Source organism: Neltuma alba, unplaced genomic scaffold (assembly GCF_004799145.2).
Source record: "Neltuma alba isolate B1F8T4 unplaced genomic scaffold, ASM479914v2 tig00012419_pilon, whole genome shotgun sequence".
NCBI lineage: Eukaryota > Viridiplantae > Streptophyta > Magnoliopsida > Fabales > Fabaceae > Neltuma > Neltuma alba.
The window spans coordinates 15,245-38,290 of record NW_021636908.1 but is presented as its reverse complement, the minus strand read 5'-3'; the positions used below and the strand labels follow the sequence as shown (position 1 = coordinate 38,290).

At 31.8% G+C, this 23,046-nt stretch overlaps 1 protein-coding gene across 1 annotated transcript; it reads right to left on the bottom strand.

Moving 5' to 3' along the window:
- Positions 1-13,703: 13,703 nt before the first annotated feature.
- Positions 13,704-14,813, bottom strand: LOC114726980 (metalloendoproteinase 1-like). Its single transcript, XM_028913684.1, has one exon. The coding sequence runs from the start codon at positions 14,811-14,813 to the stop codon at positions 13,704-13,706; it is 1,110 nt and encodes a 369-aa protein (XP_028769517.1).
- Between the last annotated feature and the right edge of the window lie 8,233 nt (positions 14,814-23,046).

Below are 23,046 nucleotides of genomic sequence, written 5' to 3'. Positions count from 1 at the left end.
CATGACAAGGCTGTCTTGATGCATGCGGCATCTGAGTGTATATTGTAAATATTTGTTTGCAAGATATCATTTTAGCCAGTATCAATTTCTAAGTTTTTTCTAATATTTGTAAATGTACATAATTTCTGTAAAAAAAATTTTATATACAAGAATGCTACAAGGCAGTTGTACATAATTATTTGTGTTTAATTTTAATAAATTTTAACACCACTCATTCCCTTATAATCTTTGACCTTCAATCTGTCCAATGACTATATTAAATAGGCGTAAATTTTGCATATATTATATCATATTGATAAATAATTTATATTCAATAAATTTATTTTATATATTTTTTAAAAATTTAATTATTAGGATGTAAAGTTAAATTGATTCATATTTTTTGGAAATATAGACCGAAGGGCAAAGGAAAAAAACGAAAGCGGTGGTTGGGGAGGAGTTGGGTCATTAATTGCAATTCTCTCCGAAGTCTAAAGAAAAAGGAAGAATGTGTTGGTGGTATGGGTCTTTGTTTGTAAATTTTGCTGAAATGAAAGAGGAAAAGAAGAAGCGGACTCAAACGCTATGACAGGCTAAACTCGTTCATGCCTTGAACGAGTTTCGATCTTGTTAAAAAAAAAATTATCAGACATGAAACTCGTTCTTTCCTTGAACGACTTCTTTGAAAATTTGAATTCGTTCTTGTGGTGAACGAGTTTGAGTGTAGCATTTAGGGAAATACTTTTCATAGTATAGCATCATGGTAATTTATTTTACTGTGTGTAGCATTTTGATAAAAATCCCCCAATGGAAAGACGGAAGCTAGCTTCAATGTTTCAATATCATAGGCCATGCGTAAATATTTTTACATTTATTTATAATTAATATTATTATATAAAAAACTAGTTTGACATATAATTTGATTCTAAATGTAAAACCCCAATCTATTTGAGAAAATGACAGATAAAGAAAGTGGAATTCATGAAATTCCAGTTTGTGAAGCTAAGGAAATCTAAGGACAGAGAGGGAAGTCCTTCCCAAATTGGAATTTTGAAATTCAGTGAAATGACAAAAATGTCCTTTGTCTTTTTTTTTTTTAAAAAAAACTCAGCCCCTCACCGGCGGCCGGCCGCCGGCAACCAGCAGCCGCCGCCGGGCGCCTGCCACCGGTGTGGTGGCTGCCGGTGGATTTTTTTTTGTAACAGTGTTTTTTTTTGTATGGGAGAATATTGCAAGAAATGGTGGGGGTGGGATTTAATCCCACAACCTCTTGGTCATTTGGGCCAACAAAACGGTAGATAACCATTGGGCCATCAAAGACTCATTAACTTTATAATGCAAACAAAAATATAAGTTGACTCTTTTACTGTGACTTCAGCCCGTGACAACAATTTACCTGAGGATGACAAGTCTTAACTAAGAAATAACAAGTCTAAATTTGATATTAACAAAGCAACTTTTTCTGATATATAACAAGAAATAGCATGTACATTAATTAAAAATGGAAATAATTTATTTGAAAATGACTCGTCTTTATTGGAAAATGACACGTTTAAACGTGAGATTAACAATATAACTTTTCCTGATACATAACAAGAAGTAGCATGTACATTAATTAAAAATGACAATAATTTATTTGAAAATGACACATCTTTACTGGAAAATAACAAGTCTAAACTTGAGATTAATAATGTGTGTTTCTTGGTACATAATCTAAACATGAGAATACATAATCTAAATTTGAGATTAACAATGCGTCTTCACTGGAAAATGACACGTCTTTTTGTTGGAACCCCCTCTTTTTTTTTAATTAAAAAATGGGTTAGTTGTCCAATAAAAAGTAACAATAATAGCAGTATTAGTTGTCTTCTCCTGATTCATTTTCCAGTGAAGACACATTGTTAATCTCAAATTTAGATTATGTATTCTCATGTTTAGATTATGTATCAAGAGAAGACACATTATTAATCTCAAGTTTAGACTTGTTATTTTCCAGTAAAGATGTGTCATTTTCAAATAAATTATTGTCCTTTTTAATTAATGTACATGCTACTTCTTGTTATGTATCAGGAAAAGGCATATTATTAATCTCACGTTTAAACGTGTCATTTTCCAATAAAGACGAGTCATTTTCAAATAAATTATTTCCATTTTTAATTAATGTACATGCTATTTCTTGTTATGTATCAGAAAAAGCTGCTTTGTTAATATCAAATTTAGACTTGTTATTTCTCAGTTAAGACTTGTCATCCTCAAGTAAATTGTTGTCACGGGCTGAAGTTACAGTAAAAGAGTCAACTTATATTTTTGTTTGCATTATAAAGTTAACAAGTCTTTGATGGCCCAATGGTTATCTATCGTTTTGTTGGCCCAAATGACCAAGAGGTTGTGGGATTAAATCCCACCCCTACCATTTCTTGCAATATTCTCCCATACAAAAAAAAAACATTGTTACAAAAAAAACTCCACCGGCAGCCACCACACAGGTGGCCGGCGTCGACGCCGGCGGCGGCTGCCGGCGGCCGGCGGCCGGTGAGGGGCTGAGTTTTTTAAAAAAAAGAAAGATAAAGGGCATTTTTGTCATTTCACTGAATTTCAAAATTCCAATTTGGGAAGGACTTCCCTCTCTGTCCTTAGATTTCCTTAGCTTCCCAAACTGGAATTTCATGAATTCCACCTTCTTTATCTGTCATTTTCCCAATCTATTTTGTCTCTTCTATTTATTTTTTTCCAAAACAATTATTATAATAGTTGCACATATTAAAAGTTCTATTAAATGGTAACCCTAGCTAATACACATAATTAGTCTAAGAAAGATAGCATTTATTTATTACAAATAACTAAGTTAACAAACTTTTTTAATATATTTAAATTAGCCTACTAATTCTATTAAGAGGTATTCTTCCGATCTTAAATATAAGACTCATTTTGTAGTGCAAATTATACTACAAAATGAGTCTTATATTTAGAACGGGAAACATAGGATACTGTGTATGAGCGTATGGAATTCAATTTTATTTAATATAACTATGGTCTATGGTATTTGCCAGCTCATCCAGTCCACCTCAGCATTGGCTTTCAAAGATGCATCACATCTTTATTGTGGGTATTGTTTATAAACTCTAGTTCTTTTTTTGATAACAAATGCAAGAAAAACTACAAAGAAGACAACATTACATACGCATCAAGCTAACATCAGAAGAAGCTCTAGACAATCTTGCATCCTTCTCAAGCACCCGGCTAAGGAACTCCATTGGAGAAAAGAAACGAGTCAGACCTGGCGCACAACCAAGAGCATGTTTGGCGACTATATCAGCAGCCTCGTTGACAGTCCTTGAGCAGATCGAAACAGTAACAGTCCAGTCATATTGCATCATACGACGAATCTCGTCCGCCAGTGGCTCATTTTCATTTGACACAGGGATATCCCCATGTATCCAATCAACCACCTCCGCACAGTCGCTCTCCAACTCCACGCAACGAAAACCAGCATCCCACGCAACTTTTAGGCCCCCAAGAATTGCCCAAACCTCAGCGTTGGCAATGGTACCAGTCCCGAGATGAAACATAAAACCATGCAACAAACGACCCGTATGATCACGAAGGACACCGCCACAGGCCGAAGCAAGCGTAACCTCAACATTTATCTTCACACATCCTACTGCTGGAGCAGACCAAAACTCATTACCCACAGAGAGCCCCTGTAGCGACTTCATTCTTGTACTTGCCCAAGAAGCGCATGCCCTGGTTCTAGCTTTAAACTTCACCGGAGATTCACTAATTCCCCGAAACACTTTCGTGTTCCTCGCAAGCCACAAATTACGACAAGTGATGGCAAAACACACTCCCCAATCAACTCCACTAAAATCTAACTTCTGATTCAAATTCCATCGAACCCAGCTCGCAATATTTACAAAATCAAAGAATGTCGGATATAAAGCAGGTGGCACTGCTTTCTCACATTTCTCTTGAACTGATGAACATAACAGAAGAGCATGAATAACAGATTCACATTCACACAGGCAAATAGGACACGTATCGTTTGTGGCAAGACCTCTAACATTACGCAAAGAATTTTTTAGGAGTCGTTCCCGAGTAGCAAGCCATAGGAACGTTTTGCGTATCTGAGGTGCCTTTAGTTTCCAAATTTTTCGCTAAAAGCCAGGTTGATGCTGCAAACTACAATGGTTGAGTTGACCATAAGCTGTTTTAAGAGTGAAGAAACCTACACTCGACCATCGCCATAGTGGGGTATCATTAAAACTCCCCATACCTGCAGGACTCACTTTTCTTATTTCAAATAACAAGGTCGGAGGCAAAAGCTCTTGCACAGAATTCAGATCCCACCCCCCCGACACCGTCAACAGACCAGAAACCTTGACATCAAGAAGCTCATCAGGTGTATTTTGCACCGCATAGTTCTCCAGGGCTTCATATTGCGGAACCCACCTATCCTTCCAGAATCGAACAGAAGAACCATCTCCTATCCTCCACGCAATTCCATGCATAGTATTCTTCCAGTTCTTCTTAATCCCTTTCCAGGCCTGAGAGCCCGCCCTTCTTTCATCAATTTTCGGTGTGACATCCTCCCCACATTTATATTTTTCCCTGAGGAACCTTACCCAGAGAGCATCTCTTTTCTTTATTAAGCCCCAACCCAACTTCATCATGAAAATATCATTTTGCTTCCTTGCTGTACGAAGCCCAAGACCACCATCATCTTTCTGCCTACACGCATCCTCCCAAGCAACCAAATGCATCCTTCAAGCCTGCGACGTGCTACCTCAAAGGAAAGAGCGACATTTACGATCAATATCATCACACATATTTAATGGTAATGAGCATGTCTGCATGGCATCCGACGGAATAGCTGAAACTACCGAGGCAACAAGAGTGCGGAGCAGCTAGAGAGAGATGTGAGGCTTTCCATCTAGAAAGGCGACTATCCATCTCATCCAAAACACCCTGATAAGTAGCCTTGGAGACACGCTTATGATGTAATGGAACACCAAGGTACTTCCCTAAATTATGAGTGAGGATAAAGCCAAAGAAATTACTAATTTCCTGTTTACGAGTATGATTCACATTCGCAAAAAAGAATATCCGAGATTTAGTAGCATTCACTTGCTCTCCAGAAGGTTGAGTTTTCGGTATAAAGTGAAGGCTACATATATCTACCTGTGTAGTAACTCATTACAAAAAAATCATCTGAAAGTAAACGATCTCAAACTTCTCTTCAGCTGATAATTAAGTGAGTGATTTTAGGAGTGCTCATAATTGATAAGGCAGCACGTTTTAGTTGGTGCGTTCTACGTCAGTTTAGGGATAGATATAAAAAATTCTGTCATATTAAATAAGCTTATAGACGTTGATTTAATAATAACATACACTAAAAATTTGAATCCTTAGCATGAGAAGTGTCCATATTTAGTGCTTAATAGTATCTTAAACACGATTGTCTTTAATAGAAGAATACTTGCATCTAACCAAAACAGCATAATGACAAAAGTATCTACACAGGTTAAGTGTATTTTTTAAAAAAATAATATATATAATATATTTTATAATATAGTTGATTTTGAATGGAATTTAACGTTTTTAATTTTAAAAAACTCATTTAACAATCGCATGCAATATGCATTATATAATTAAACCTTTTTATATTCATCGGTCATTGAACCATCATTGAAGAGACAAAATATCAACCATCGTTGAAGACCATAAGTCCATAATATACTCATATGATATTCCGGTTTTGAATATAAAACTAGTTGATCATTTATAAAAATTAAAAAATTAATTAAATTATTTATTTATAAAAAAAAGAGTTGATTTTTTCAAATACCCATTTCTATTATTTAGAACTAAAATAGATGTCTTTACTAACTCGTCTAGGTGAGTGTTTTAAAAACGAATTTTTTTTAGGCCTCCATAACAGTTTCTATAATATCTTAAGCTTTGGAGGTAGTTTTCGCCACAAAAACCTTAATGTAATGTACTTTTTAATATGAAAATGGTTATATAACACTTTAAAAATTTATTAGTCGAAATGATATGTTAACTTTATAACTCGGTCAACGACCAATACATGCTTAGCTTATACTTAAATGAAGAAATTTAAGAAAAATATGTTTTTTCATTTATTACTTGAAATTTGGAAAATAAGACATATTAGTAAGGAATGCGAGTTTCCAAAAATTTTATTATATGTACATGTTTTGATGTTGCAAGGAATTTTTTTACATGATTGAAAATATTAGATTTATCAATAATTAAAAGTTATACTACGTTCCTCTTCTTTCATTGAGTGAGTCTTGTGCATGAAAAAAAATCTCCCTCCTCTGTGAGGGTTTTTTCCTCTCCACTAGTGAGAGGTGTTTCCGTTGCTTCTCTCCGGTGACCGTTGAGAGAGGCTGTTCGGCTGTGTGAGTGCGTTAGAGATGTTTGCTGGTGAGAGTTTAATTCTGAAGGAGCAATTGAGAATCATGAAGAGGATCTGAGTCAGAAGAACTTTGCAACAATTGTTTATGAGCAAGAGGCAGGGGATATGCCATTTTGCCTAATAGAAGAAGGAGCTTCTCGATTTGCCTCATTCTCTTCTTCTTCGATAATCGACAAATCTAAACCAAGATCATCATCTATTGCACTTATCCTTAATCATGCGCAGATAATTTTTCGTTGGCCATGGAGATTAATAGATGATCTAAAAGTCTCATCGCTCTCCATTCTTACAAGTTGCATATACTAGAGTTGGTGGAACTCAAATTATGACGGAGAATGAGGTGAATCTAAATAGGATGGGCAAGGTAATGTTGAAGGTGGTTTTCAATTTATTGATCTGGTATGGCCTATCCCTATAACTTTTGGTGGCAGACATGATCTTGTGGAAAGACATTGTCTATCTCGTTAGAATCAACGAAATTAACTTGAGAATGAAGGATGCCATGGACTTTATCTCTAAATTATTCTACTGGTGTTTGAATGGGAATGATAATTTGATTATGAACACAAAAGAATTGGTAGCAAGGTAAAAGATGATAAGAGCTGAGTGCTACCAAGAAGTTATGTTTGTTTTAGTATTGCAAAGTTTATGGCTGGGGAGCTTATGCTGAAACAGGAGGGTAAAAAATGGATTGTGTTGTGGCTGAACATTGTTTGGCTTAATTCTAGATGGTCATGTGATCTCATGGAAGTTTACATAGTCTTCTTGAGATTTTCCTCTTCTCTTGCTTTAGGTGAGAGTTTGAAAGCTGCAATTGGTGAAGCAACTCTGGCGATAAAGGAGTTGGGCTTTTTTGTGGAGCAAATCTTAGAATTACCAACCCGTTTGGCCTCTTTCTTGATCCGTGAAACATCAGGATTTAGCCATTATAATATTAAGCTACAAAGTGTCACCATGAGCTTTTCTGTTATTTTGATGGCTACTTATGTTTTTTGGTATTATTGCTCCTTTTGGTTATGTTGTTTCTGCCTCAGTTGAGCTGAGGAGTTTTGAGGCCGCTAGTTCATTTGCTGTGAAGCATGGCAAAGAGATGTATTTTGTGGGGGAGCCGGCTTTCCTCCTCTACCCTTATCATCCTTGTCCCCTTCTCTACCTAAAACTACACTGTTTTGGGTGTAAAAAATGAAGGTTGATCTCCCCCCCCCCCCTTCAAACCAACATCCTTGAATTAGATATTTTTTGTTAGCATCTAGTATTCTAAAATAATTTTTAGTATACTTGGCACCCAAAAATATTTTTCATTAGTACCCAGTATTTAGCATATTGCACTTTGAACTATTTTTTCAATAACACCTAGTATGCTAAACTAATTTTTAGTGGATCCAATATCCTAAAATAATTTTTAGTGCATATGACACCCAAAATTATTTTTCAGTAGTACTTAATATTTAGAAACCGGCACATTGAATTATTTTTCTAGTAACTCCTAGTATTCTAAGCTAATTTTAAATGCATTCGATACTCTATTATTTTTCTAATGATAACACCTAATATCCTAAAATTAGCTTAGAATACTGCGTGCTATCAAAAAATATTGCAGGTCTAACTTACTAGATGTTGAGCGCTATTGGAAAATATTTTAAGGGCGTTAAATGCACTAAAATTATTTTAGAATATTAGATGCTATTCAAAAATACTTCAAAGTGGCGGATATTAGTTTTTCAAAAAAACAAAGAAGAGAATCAACCCTCATTTTTACGCCCAAAACTGTATAGTTTTGAGTGGAGAAAGAGAAGAGAATTGTAAGGGCATAGAAGGAAACCTAGTTCCATTTTGTAGGGTCGCTAGACTTGCTGGCGAACACTCTGGCTTGGCTTTTGGAGAACTACCCTAAGCCAAGAAGAAGCTTTGCAATGGGCGTCAACGCCGTCAAAATAAGCCAAGCCTATCAAGCCAGCCCGTTTAAGCCTTTTTAAGTAAAAGGTTAGGCTTATATTTTAGGAGGTTCAAAAGAAAATTAGATTTAAAAGGGTCAGCTTTTTAGAGCTCAAAATAAAAAGGCTAGCTCGTTAGGGCTAAGGACCAGTCTTTTTAAGTCTGCTTTTTGTAAAATCTTACATTTTATTCTAAGGATTTAAATATTTAAAAATTGAAAAAAAGGGTTCCAAACTGTTATTTTCTTCGTTTTACCTAGGTCTTTAATTAACTCCAGTTTACCTTGAGTCTTTTCTTTTTAACTGCCTCATCATTTTCTTTCCTTCTTTCTCTCTCTTCATGTGTGTCGCCGCATCACTCTCTCTCCCGCTTCTTTCTTTATCATTACAAATAATTTTGGTAAGTAAAACTACTTCTAATTACAAAACTTTCTTCATGAAAGTTGTTCTAGTCAATTAGATTTATCTAATGATAGTAATTTTGTGTTGCTTAGAGAAAATTTTTGGTATAAAATTTGAAGCAAATATTTAGTTTTGATAGGTGTTAACCACAGTATTGTAGATCTATTATAGTAGATCATTTCTATCAGTTTAGGGCCTATTTGGCTAAGTGGTAGGATCTCAAATAAGCCTATTTAAATCCAAATAAGTAATTATGAATCATGTTTGTCTTGTTTGGATAATTTTTATAAAATTATGATCAATTGTGATTTTACTCTTTTACCGCACTTTTAGGATAAGTAACGAGGAGTAGCTTATACATTTGAAAAATCTTGATCAATCTTTAGCAATTAAATTTTCTCCAATTTATCCTCTCACACTCTTCCAAAAATCTCTCCTTAAATATTAACTTCATGCCTTTTTTTAGTAATTATACATCTATAAGCGATTTTAATAAATGAAAACCAAACATAATCACAATTCTTAAAATTGCCTGTAAAAAAAAACCAAACAGAAATCATGATTAACCAGTGCCACTTATAAAATTCACAATTATCTAAAATCATAGTTGTTCACTGCTAATCCAAACGAGTACTCAGATTTGTTTATTTGTTGGTTTTAATATCTAAAAATGAATTTTTAGTTAAAAAGATCTGTTATTTATGAGATATATCATATTTATACTTATTAAAATTAAGTTAAATAATTTATTTGGGTTGTTTGACATATTATTAATATTTTAATCAGTTCAGTTTTATTTATTGGGTGATTGGAGGTTTTAAAATAATTATTTTAATTAAAAAGTTTGTTATTTATGAAAAAAAAATCTAATAGTTATACCATTAGAATTTTGATTGGATTATTTATATATAAATATTTGAAGTACTATTGAATTTTTGATGGTTTAGTTTTGAGGTTTAAACTTCAAATGAGATTTTTAGAATTTAAAATATAATAATTTTATATTTAAAAATTTTGAAAAATTATTTTTATTAAAGTAAATAATCCGGACGATGTAAATGAGTAATTTGGCTTGTTAGAAAATTATAAGTTAGTTCTAAAATACTTAATTTTGGGTTATGAGAGTTGTGAAAATTTTGAATGAAAATTAAATTAAATTAGGAATTTAACTAATATATAATTTTGTTTAATTAATTAATTAGCTTATATTAATATATGGTTATATTAATTATGTAGATTAATTATTGGTTGAGTAAAGGATTGATCTCGTGGTAATCCTTTCTATTGCTTTGATGAGAGGTAATTACTTTCCACTTGTTATATGTGCTAATATGTTGTTTGTGAATATTTTTGCTATTTTAGAATAGCGATGTGTTCTTTAGAACTCCAATAGATCGGTTATGCCTTTTAAGCTATGAAAATTGTCTTGTGGGATTTTTGAAATTGTAATTGAGAAGTTTGGAAAAATATATATATGATTTATATCTTATAGATTATATTTAAAAAAGACTTAGACATTTTTCGTTATATTGTGAATGATTGATTGTTATTTGTATTTTGGATTAAGCCATATTCTGTCATGTGATAAGGCTGTCATTGGTGTACATTGGTTGGCTTCCTTCGTCCCCCATAGTGAGGGATAGGCTTTTGTGGCTTCTTATTCGTTCCCCAAAGTAAGGGATAAGCCTATATGTCTGATTAATCCTCCATAGTGAGGGATAGACTTATATAACTTGTGTGTTAACCCCCATAATGAAGGTTTAGATTATTAAAATTATATTTCTATAGATATATCTATATTTTTCGAGAATTAATAACTGCCCCACTTGACACCTCATGAGTACGTGTTAGTATATATGATGAGTTGAAAAGCTAGTTACTGAGACGTTTGTCTCATCCCATGGTTTCTACTATTTACAGGTGATAGCTCAGATGATGATCTGTCAAGGAAGGCCTCGGAGGCTTAGTGTGCTATTATAGCTTGTATAGCCTCTCTTCTTTTGTTTTATGTGCGGATTTATTATATATTGCCACATAAGGCTCATCTACTCTAATGTTGTAAACCAATACTTTTAATTAATACTATCTGATATGAGAAACTTCTAAGACTCTCCATGTGACACTTTTTTAAAGTGTTGACTTTTGACTAATGGATTTCATAGTTTATATTAAAGTGATTTATCAGTTAGTATATTTGAAAGTATAATTTTGGTTTAGACTAATAGTTGAATGATATTTCTGGACTTTGGAAGTCCAATGCCCAAGTTAATGATTAACGTTGCTCGTGATATAAGTTTATTTCTTTTAACCATGATAGTGATTTTAAAATTTTAAGATTTTTTTTTATCATGGTTAATCTTTCAAATAAATTGTTTGATTTAATCTAAATGAATTTTTAAAGAATAGTTATCACACTTTTTTTTATTATTATCAAAGTTATTTATATAATTACGTATTAATCTTTTATGGACAAATCTAAACTATAAAATTATTTAGAAGAACCAATACTTAAGGAAGATAATTAAAAAGAATTAGATGTCTTGAACTGGCAGAAAAACAATTAAAATCAGTTCCTAATTCTTTCAAAGATAACAGTTGATATTCTTAGCATTTTAATCACTACAGTAGCCCGTAAATCTTATTTTATTATCAGTTTACATGTCTTAACAAAGTGTAGAAATTCTTTTATTCTAGCAAATGTTGAGGCTCTCATTTATACTCATAATTGTTGCATAGTTTTAATTTAGATAAGGGTTATAAAAACAAAAACCTTAATATTTTTATTACTACAGAAGAGCCACTTGTAGTGAAGAACAATCAAATATTGTTAATCTTGATAATAGTAATGAGAATGAAGATGATAATTATGCTAATATTGTTAATATTTAGCTGCTTGCTTTCTATCATTCTATTTTCCTTGTTTTATTTGGTTTGGTTTTTTTTTTTTTGAGTTTGGATAATAGTTTATTAGTGTTTGATGTTTTGTCTTATACATCATTGTTTATTTTACTAATATTATAATTTGAATAAATTTTTTTAAAATTTTTATTGTTTTTTTATTTCAAAATAATTTTAAAAAATTTAAATTTTAAAAAAAGTAAAAAACACATAAAAAGGTTGGCCTTTTTAGGCCTTGAGTTCATATATTTGAGGGCTATGATGATTCTAAAATATGTGAGTTTTAAAGGGCTAACCTTTTTAGACCCTGAGCCTTTAAGGGCTGGCTCTTTTAAGACTAGCTTGGCTGTTATTGGTGGTTCTATATTGACCGTTGTTGTTTCTTTTTCGTATAATAGTGATAGGCGTGGGATTGGGTAGTATTGTGTTAGCTCTTTTGTTTTCTTGTTAGTTGGCTTTTTATGTTGAAACAGGCCTGCTTTGTTGCTTTTGATTCTCAGTTTCCGTCTTTAATAATATTGACTTCCTTTGGCCAAAAAAAAATTCCTGCACATGAAAAATTAATTAAAATTAAAAAATAGAGAGAAAAATCTAAAATAAATAATATATATTAAAAAGGAAATATAATAAAAATAAAATTATAATTATAATTATTTAAGAAAATATAATAAAAATAAAAACTTAAAAGAAAAAACTAAATTGCCCCACAAAACCCAAATTCCCATCGTATTGTGTCGAAGCAAAATTTTGAGGGCCAATTTAGCATTTTTAAGTTTATATTTTGGTATTTTGATTAATAGACGAACAACATTCAAAGTAAAAACTAACACTTACTTTCTCAAAAATTATATAATTATCATCAGGGATTTCTCTTTGTAATTTTGTATTGTTTCAGTTCTTCAATAGCAAAAACAGCCATAATATATTTAATATTTTCCCAAGATAAAACCATAATTATTACTCTTCTAATCCTAAATGTATGTTAATTAGGGAATTAATTTTGATCTTAAATGTAATACCTTAATCTGTTTAATCTCTCAAATTTATATCATTTTTTCAAACAAAATTATTTAACTTATACATTAGTATAAAAATTTTTAACTTATAAATTAACATATAATTTAATGTTACATAGATTATTTTAGGTAGATCTTGTAATATTTATTAAAATCAAGTAATTTATTTATATTTCTTTATTTATTCAAATTAATTGAGTAATTCTTATATTAAAAATAAGAAAATTGAAAAATTAATAAAAGTATAAAAAAAAGCAATCATAATATTATCGATGAATAATTGCATACAAAAGTAACGATGACTCAAAAAGGAGAAAAAAGAAAAACAAATGAAAAAAAAAATTGGATACTATCTAAAACTAAATATCAACATTTCTCTCAACAATAATTATTTTGATTAATGCTTTTCAAAGTAAAAATTAACTCTTACTTCCGGTCCCCAGAAAAAAAAAAAAAACTAACACTTACTTTCTCGGAAATTATATAAATTATCCTAGGGGATTTTTCTTTGTAAATTTTTGTTGTTATTAATTCATTTCTTCAATTATAGAGATAACTATAGAGATAACCATAGTCTATTTGATATTTTCTTCGAGATAAAACCATAATATATTAATCTTGCAACCCCAAATATAAGTTAGTTAAAAAGTTAATTCTATTACTTCTTATAATTTTTAATATAAAATTTATTTTGTACTATAAATTGTATAATAAAATAAATTTTATATTAAAGACCAGAAGAGTATTAACTACAAGACCCTTAATCCATTTAATCTTTTAAACTAGCACTTACATTTATTAAAGACAGAAAATTGGAAAGGTACAAAGCAAAATAACAAAACTAAAGGAAAAAAACAAACGGGAAAAACAAAGAACCAAGTACGGTGATCCCAGTTTTGAACACGTGTATTATTCTGATAGGTCCAGCAACATAGAACTGTGGTACTAAGTCTCTGGGATCTTCTGGGTCAACCGAAAAAAAAAAAAAAAAAAACCACACACACAAAGGCTCTAGGGTGAGATTTCATTCATTCAGAACCAGAAAAGCCAGATAATTCCAAGCCATAAAGTTGAAACCAGGCCCCATCTGGGCCCCACACCGGGAACTCCCCCCTCTTTTGACAACGGAGACTGCACCGGTGCTAACCCACTCTTACTGGAATTGGACTTGGATTTGGTACTGTAGAGTTGCCGGATCTTGTCCAAATCATCTTCCGCGAAATCCACCTTCCTGTTGTTATTCGATGGCGCAAAGAAAGGGTACATCACCGCCCCTTGCATCGCCGAGTGGTTCAGTCCCAGCACGTGCCCGATATGGTGCATCGCCACCGATTCCAGATCCAGTTCGTTGTTCCCCGTCATGTTCTCGCTCGGAAACATCCACTTCTCATCGGAGTCCAAAACGACATCCCAGTTCCTCGTCGTGTTATCCACCCAGGCGCCGCCTACCACTCCTAGACTCCCATCCAACGACAAGAACGTGATTTGAATATCACATTCGTTAAACGACGTCGTCTCTGTGAAGTTCAATCTCGTCACCTCCGACCACCGGCGGAAGGCGCCTGCGAACAGTTCCCTCATAAAGATCCCTGTTTCGTTTTCAGGTGAAAAAGCGTAAGTAAGCTCTTTCTTCCCTTCGGACCGCCACTTGGTAAACGACGTCGTGTGATTCTCCGGCAAAGTGGAGGACCCATTTATAACATCAGGAAGGCCACATCTCGGCAGTGTGATCATTGACACGGTGGCATTGTCCGGCTGGCCGGTGACGTTGAGTTGGAAAGTCTTCTGAAAGAATTTGATTGCTGATTCGAGATCGGCAGAGAATTCATCGGTGGAATTTGCATTCGAAGCGGAATCCAGGAAACCGAACAAATCTAAATAGTCTTTAACAATCGACAGGCCTTCCACGACGACTCCTCTTGCAATACTACCACCATTGGAATGCAGGAACGATCTCAATTTATCCAGTGCTTTGGAAATTTTGCTAAAATTGAGTGTTCTGAGGGCTTTGAATATTCTGAGCCAGAACGATTTACTGAACAAGGTCTTAGCTGAAGCTGGTCGGAGAAGAAACGGGGAAGATTCATCAACGATTAGAAGGGATAAAATCAAGACCGCAATGTAAGCTTTTCTCACTCTCATTTTTTCTAAGCTCCTTTGAAGTTGATGTGCTTGCTGTCTGTGAGGAGAGAAGATTTGAATCTGGCGTTTAAATAGCCTGGAAAAGCATAATTTCGATGTGACTTCGAGGTGGAATTACTTTGCCGTCAACGGAATTTCTTAAAATATTACGCTCGCACTATAGAGTGGAAAGGAAGGTAATCATTTTGTTTTTCCTCTTTTGTATAATAAAACAACAATTAATTAATTAAAAGATTTACTTTAATTTAAAATATTACTTAGTAATTTTCGTTAGTGGAGGAGTGGAAGGTCCAAACAAAAAAAGATCCTTATATGCATGCATGCGTGCGTAAAATATTGTGGTTGACCTTATTTAATTAGGCAAGCGAAGTGACCGACATAATTGACGAGAACTTTGTCATGGGCACCAATGTAATATCACCCTTGCACGCCATGTTGCGAACAGAAAGGCAGGAAAGTTTCGGAAGCTTATGCGTCGTGACAACGATGCATATAACTTTGGAAAAATTAGGGATAAATACCTCATTGAGAATTTAATTGGCAAATATGACCTAAGAACTTTGTGTAAATGAACTTCTGTTGTGTGCAAGTGATTTTCCGTTTTTGTGTAATTGATCTTCCGTGTGCGTGCAACTGATTTTTGATATGCGTGTAGCTGATCTTCTGTATACGTGCAACTGATCTTCCAAGGGGTGCAACTGATCTTCTTGTGTGCAACTAATCTTCTTTGTGTGCAACTGATCTTTCTAAATCCCAGTTGGCAATTAATTTCTCAATGGGATATTTATTCCCAATTTTCCCCATAACTTTGTATTTTTGTATATTATTTTTTTTGGCCAACGATTAAATATTACTACTTTGGCATAGCCAAGAAAAATATATTAACAAATTAATAATTTTTACCTTTCATATAAGAGCTAGATAAATAATTTAAAAATATTAAAAAATAATTAAATTAGTTATTTATAATAATTATATATATTAATTTTCTAAATTATTTTCTTTAATTATATGTATTGAAATTACCGTTTTTAGAAAATCTTTTACAATTAATAAGGATATTTTGAAAAAAAAAACGTTATACGTTTGGAAGACAAATATATTAAAATCTTATATTTAAGAGTAAACCAACCTCATAATTAGTTTTTATATTAAAGATAGAAAGTAGTATTTTTTCCCATATAAGATCAATTTATTAAAACTAGGAAAAAGATACCCAGTAAAAAAGCTCCTCTACAAAATCAGTTATTTTGAGAAAAGTGTTTATTAAAACAGAATATTTATCCTAATATAATTTCTTATCTTTTTTAATTATGATAAAATATGTTAAAAGTAACTTGTAAATGTAGAGCTACGTGGTGATTAAGTGACTAGAAGAGAACTTCACAGTTCTGGACTCTTCAATAAACTTGGCCTGTGTCTTCAATGGCCTTTGCTCCTCTCGTCCATGTCCTCTTCTTTTCTAATACCGGTTATTCTAAATAAGAGAATATGACGTTTGAAGACCCTGAAAATTGTTAAATTCTAATTTATATTCTTAAAATAACATAATCCCTGTGAAGACTAAAATTAAAACGATAAAATTCATGCAAAATTATCAAAATACCCCAATTTGTAAATATTCCTCGTGACAATACTTTACTAAAAATAACAAACTCTGATTATAAAATAACAAATCTAGAATTGGGAATTCTATAAAAACATTTTTTAATGCCAAGTGTGACATTATTTTCAAAGATGACTTAAGAAAATAAGCTTGATTGTGAGATAACATGTCTCAAGTTGAGATTTTACTCTCTCTTTTTTTCCACAAGTGAGGCTATTTAGTACTTTTGCTTGAATTTTATGATTCCAATTTATTTTTGGTCTCTTGTGGGAATTATGTGATTTTGAGAACCCAAATTTTAATTCAACAATTTTCAGGGTCTTTAAATGTCTTTTTCCTAAATCAAAAAAGAAAAAAAAAACAATACTTCTCATGTTCGTGATATAGGCTCTAATTGAGAAGTTAATGTTGGTCCTATATGTAAGACTTATTTCACATGTTTATTAATTTTTTTTCTAAATTAACCCTATTAATATTTTCTTAACAATAATCAAACAGAAAAATGAGGGAGAAAATTAAAGAAGATAATTATAATATTTAAATAAAAAAAATATATCATATTAACTAGTTTAACTAATATTTTTAGTCTATTTAAATTAGTTAATTATTAAATTTTATATTAACGATCAAGTCATATAAATGAAACAATAACGGATAACCACTGTGTGGCCCAAGAGACACAGAAGCATGAGAGAGCCACTTGCTGCGGGGCACTAACTTATTGTACTGGCATGATTGATGTGATTTCTAAAGATGCCTAAAAGAAAAAGACAATAAACTCCCTTACCACACCCAAAAATATCTCTACTATTAATAAATAAACCCCAGTGATTTGCCAGCAATGGCTGCCTCCTAAACAATAAATATGCAAAAAGCAAACCTTATTTTTTAAAAATATATCCTTATTTAATAAGGGAGCAAATAACTAGTAGTGTGATAGATCATAAAAGATAATGAAACAGAATAGAAAATTAATTAGGAACAAGATTAGTAAAACCGTATTTAATGTTCAAATACTTCTAAGCGGGATCTTACAAAAAAAATCAAACCAGTTCAAATTTTAGGATGTTACTATAGCAAGGAGTAACACTCAATTCATCACTTCGTAGGATATGTTCGTAATCAATTGAGTTTTGTCAAAATCTTGAAATATGAGTTAAGGTTTGTCAAGTATACGGAATTTTTTTAAAAAAATTATATCAGGTGTAACATCCTATTTTGTGATCCATGCAACATGTTTTGAGACATGTCTAGGTGGCCTCGACACCTTAATACTTTAAGGATAAAATATTTTAAATTGTTGGATGAATTACAAAATACTTTATAGTGCGGGGTACAAATAAAAAAAAAATCTTTTATGGTGTTATATGAACCATGAAATATTTTAAGATATTAGATGCACAAAAAAAAATAATTCAGCATGCTTGATCAACCTTAACCCTTGAAATATTTATCACCTAAAAATAGCTAAAACTTGTTTAAAGACACAGAAGTAACTCATCTTCAACACGTATAACTTTTTTTGCAACCTTGTGCAACATATTTTTAATTATATGCAAAAAGAAAGACATTTACACAAAACTAAAAGCATTTTAGAGGGAGTCAAGGAAGAGTTATACCAACTCAATTCAGGTCCTTTTAAGCAAAACAAAAAACTTTTTAAATAAGGACTTTTCATCCATTTTTTCAATAACTTTTCCAACTAAAAGGCAGAGCAAACACACACTTTAAGCTTTTTATTTTTATCGAAAGACAATTTTATTCAAATAAAATAAAACGATTACAAAAAAAAAGATTGATCAGCCACATATAATTTAAGTGAAACTCAAAAAATTAAAAAAATTAAAAAAAGACCGGCTCAACACTAACACTAGAAGACATGAGAGGTGCAAGGAAATAGGAAAAACCCCGGGGGGGGACTATAACGAAAAACGATAACTGCCCGAAGTTTCTTGTCGGCGTTCCTAGCTTCCAAAGCCGGATCCTGCCAAACACTAAGGTGGTACCAAATAATTTAATAAAAATGTTAAAACATTAAAAATATGAAATCTTCTTAAAAGAAGAAGTGGAGGAATGTTAACATTCAATGGGAATTTTTAACACGATTTTTGGATGGACAATTCATCCAAATATTTGGTCGTTGCCAGCACAATGACAACATATGATCTATGTAGCTAAATCCAGATAAAACTTTAATTTGTGGTTGTATTAAAGCATTAAAAGTGAAAATAAAAATTAAACTTCAATTATCAACAAAAAGGTATACTTATATCATTCATCAAAATATATTCATTTGAAAAATAATTAAGAGTAAAGTGCCTTTGAATTATAAAGCTCAATTTTATTCTATGTCAGACAAATGACGTAAACTCTAATCCACTCACACAGTCACATTTCTTTATATAAGCTTAATTTTATTGTCAACAATTAGTTTTAGCCATAAAAAAATAACCATCAAAATAAGTATACTACTCTTTTCACCACCATTTATATAAGCGTGTGTTTATGGGCACGTGTTATAGCTTTTCAAACCGTTTCTGATTTCTTTCTCAATTAGCTAACTTGACAGCTCATATTTATTATTAAAGGTACATCATTTTCAGAAACAATATTTCCCCAGAACATCGTGCTAAAGGATTTTTCTTCAATTATTTCATGGAAACAGTAGTTATTTAAACTATTTGTAACAGCAATACTATTCTTTAAGTATCGAAATTTTACTATCCATCTTAAATATAAGAGCGAGTATATAGGTTTTCTTAAATTTTAAATATAAGACCCCAATCTATTTTGTATTTAAAATTTATATTTTTTCTCAAATACTCTGTACACATATTAAGGGTTATTTACCAAGAGATAATTTAAAATGCAAATAACTATAGAAGTATTTTTTTAAAAAAAAATCAACACGTTTTATACAAATAACTAACAAAATTAATTAACTGGCTATTATCTTTAAGATTCATTCAGGCATACTAGATATTCTGCAGACTCCCTTAATTACATATGAAGTGGTATGTGGTATATTAATTAATTTACACTTATATATACTTTAAACATATTCTTTGATGTTTTCTTTTGATCACAATTTTATCTGAATTTAAGGGGATGCTTGGATAAAAACAAAATTATAATTTTAAAAATATTTTTACGATATACAAAATAAATATGTAAAAGAGTTTACTTCAATTTATAAAAAAATATTTTTTTAAAAACACTTCTTAAATAATTCAAGCATCTTTAGCCGCGGGAACCTTGTCGAGGAACACGATGAGGCAATGAAATTAGTTAAATGTCCCAAAGATGTACGTTGTGGCTGTGGCATTGTGACAGAGAATTTGGGGCCCTGAAACAGATGAAAAGGACACATTGCAATTTGGGGCGCTTCTTAAATTAGGACTTTTCATCAATTTTTTCAATAACTTTTTTTTTTACCAGAATTTTTTCAATAACTAAAAGATAGAGCAAACACACTTTAAGCATTTTATTTTTATCGAAAGACAATTTTATTCAAATAAAATAAAATGAGTACAAAAAAAAAAACTAGTCAGCCACATATGATTAATTTAAGTAAAACCCCAAAAAATTAAAGAAAAAGACTGGCTCAACATTAACACTAGAAAATAACAGAGATACAAGGAACAAAAAAGGAAGAGGAAAAAAAACAAGTACTGCTTCAATATTTAATATAAGATCTTATTTGACTTTTATTTTGGTCCTAAATATAATATATTTTGTCTCTCATATTTATGTATTTTTTTCCTGACGTAGTCCTTCTAACAATGATAGTTCTAACCAATATACTTGATTAGCAAAGATATTTTAAGAAAAACAACATCTATTTATTAGAAATAACTAACTTGGCATAATGAATATCACTATGGTTCTTATTATTTGTCACTTCTAGGGAGAAACTTTAATCCTTTTTATTTGTCACTTCTACCTTTTAATACTTCATTTCCAATTCTGCTCCTATTAATTATAGTAAAAATGAAGAGAGAGAGGGAATAAGTAAAAGAAAATACTAGTAAAAATGAAGAGAGAGGGGCAAAAGTAAAAGATTTTATCTATTTTAATATATAAAAAACTAATATAAGTGACAAATAATAAAAACCAAAAGGGATAATTAATCTGAAAGTCCTTATAGTTTTAACCAATTTTGAATCAGATCTCTATAATTTTTTTTCTTTTTATCAAATCCTTATACTTTTACCTGTTTTTAATTAAATCCTTGCATTTATTTTTCTTTTTATCAAGTCCTTATAAGTTCACCTTATTTTTAATTAAGTCCCTAAATTTTTTATTCTTTATTTTATAAATTCTAATAGTACTATTCTATAAACATAAAATAGTATTTATTATTTAATATTAGTTTATAAACAATAATATTCTAAAAATAATAAATTATTATAATAATTTTTTTGCAAAAAAATTAATTGTTCTAAAAAAATTTTCTGAATTAATTAATTATATTACTTATCTTTTATTATGTAATGATTAATTTAATTTAATTATTAATATTTTATATTTCAGTATTTATTTATTTAATTAAGTTTATATTTATTTAATAAATAAAAATTAAAACTAGATGGACCTGATTAAAAATTTAGTGAGATTATAAGGACTTAATAAAAATAAATAAATGCGAGAACTTAATTGAAAACAAATAAAAGTATAATGACCTGATAAAAAAAAACTATAAGGATCTAATTCAAAATTGGTTGAAACTACAAGGACTTGCAGATTAATTAACCCAAAGCAAAATGATATAAAAAAGTTGATGTAAATATGATCAAACGCAACAAACGCGTAGATTTTTACCCGCCAAGCATCATGGGGATTCTCGTCTCCCTCGTCGTGTTAATTAAACCCGGCATTTTTACCAACAATTTTAAATAACACGCCCTCACCAAAAGAATGAATGTTATGTTTCCCAACGTCTTGATTAAGCCCAGTTGTGTGATTTTTATTCTGATTTTATATTTTTTATATGCATTTTTGAAACTATAAAAAGCTTGTGGTGTTTGACACACTTTGAATAAAAATTCATGAGTAATTTTGTACTATCTATTCTATTAAAATTTGTAACCCCCTATAACCTTTGTTTGGTATAAGAAAAATAAAGGGTAGGGATGAAAAATTTTATTGAATTTGATTTTTTTAAAAAAATTAGAGAAGTATCACTCTGTTCCTTATTATTTGTCACTTGTAGTGGAAGATTTTGGTCCTTTTTATTTGTTACTTATACCCTTTTCAATTTTGCCCATATTTATAACGGTGAAAAGAGAGAAATTGAGTCAGACGAAATATACTACCTATTTAATAATGGCAACTATTTAATACTCTTGTTAGTATGTGAGAAACTTATACAGCAAAAAGGACCAGAATTAATGATTGTGTTATAAAAGAAATTTCGGTGAACAATAAGGGGCTATCAGCTCACTCACAATATCCCTTTGCAAAAATGAGAGAAATAGTGTTATATAATTTTAATTAAAAATGTAAAATAAAATATGTAGGAAAATGGGCCAGTCCACCCTTGGTGGATTGGACCCGAGCCCAATGTCATTTGGGACTCCAGTGTAAATAGCAAAACTCATGGGCCTTAACTGCAATTTTCGCCCTTTAATATATTTTGCCAAAAGGCGGGAACGGTTGTGCAGAGGAGACGGTTTTGAGACGGTTTTTGTTTGAATAAACAAGGAGTTACGAAACTGATCAAAAGGGATCAGTTTTGGGCAGTAGCATTATGTGTTTTTTCTCCCCCACAAGTCTCTCTCTCAGTCTCTCCAAAAACTCTCCCACCGGTGTAATTTGCTGCGTCTCCCAGATCCGACTCCGTCACCGTGATCGGACCTCTGCATGGCAACCTGACTTCATTGCAGACTCCAGGTATGCCCGAAAACCTTCATTGGTATCAGAGCTTATGATTTTTCCTGTTGATTCTGTGGCCTGCGTTTTCATATCAGTATTTTTTATCTGATTGTTCGGTCTGAGTAACTTGCGATTTGCTTCAATATATTATGCAAATCCTCCATTTTACTTCCAATATGATAGTTTCTGTGTCTTATATTTATGTTTAGACATATTGGGTTGCTTCTCTGCCTCTGTGAAAATCGTTTTATACAGTATATTTTTTGGCTGTACGCTTGTTCGTTTTTGGGTTGCTTAAAATCAAGTTTTTAGCTTCAAAATTTATCCCATTGCGTAGAGCTCGAAAAAACGAAGAAAATGATATAAAGTGCACAAAAAACCCAGACCAAAATCATAAAAAAAAAAAATTGTGAAGGGAACCGGTTGGGCCGAAATGGACCCAAACCCAATCGGTCCAAATACCTTAAAAAAAAAAAAGGATCTGTCTAAAAAAATTTTTTTTTGACCAAGCAGCGCCACGTGGCGCGTTCTACCACGTGGCACCCCATCTTGGCACGTGGGGACCACCACCTGACAGGTGGTGCGCGTGGAAGCCGTAGGCACGGTGCGTGTCGCCGGCGGCAGGCTGCATGGGGCCGCGTGAAGTACACGCGCCGACAGCGCGAGTGGGAAAATTTTTTTCCAGTTTTTCGCTAATTTTTCCTTCTAGGGGTGCGTGGAGGGTTCGTTTGAGGTGCGGTTTGTCTCTAAAAA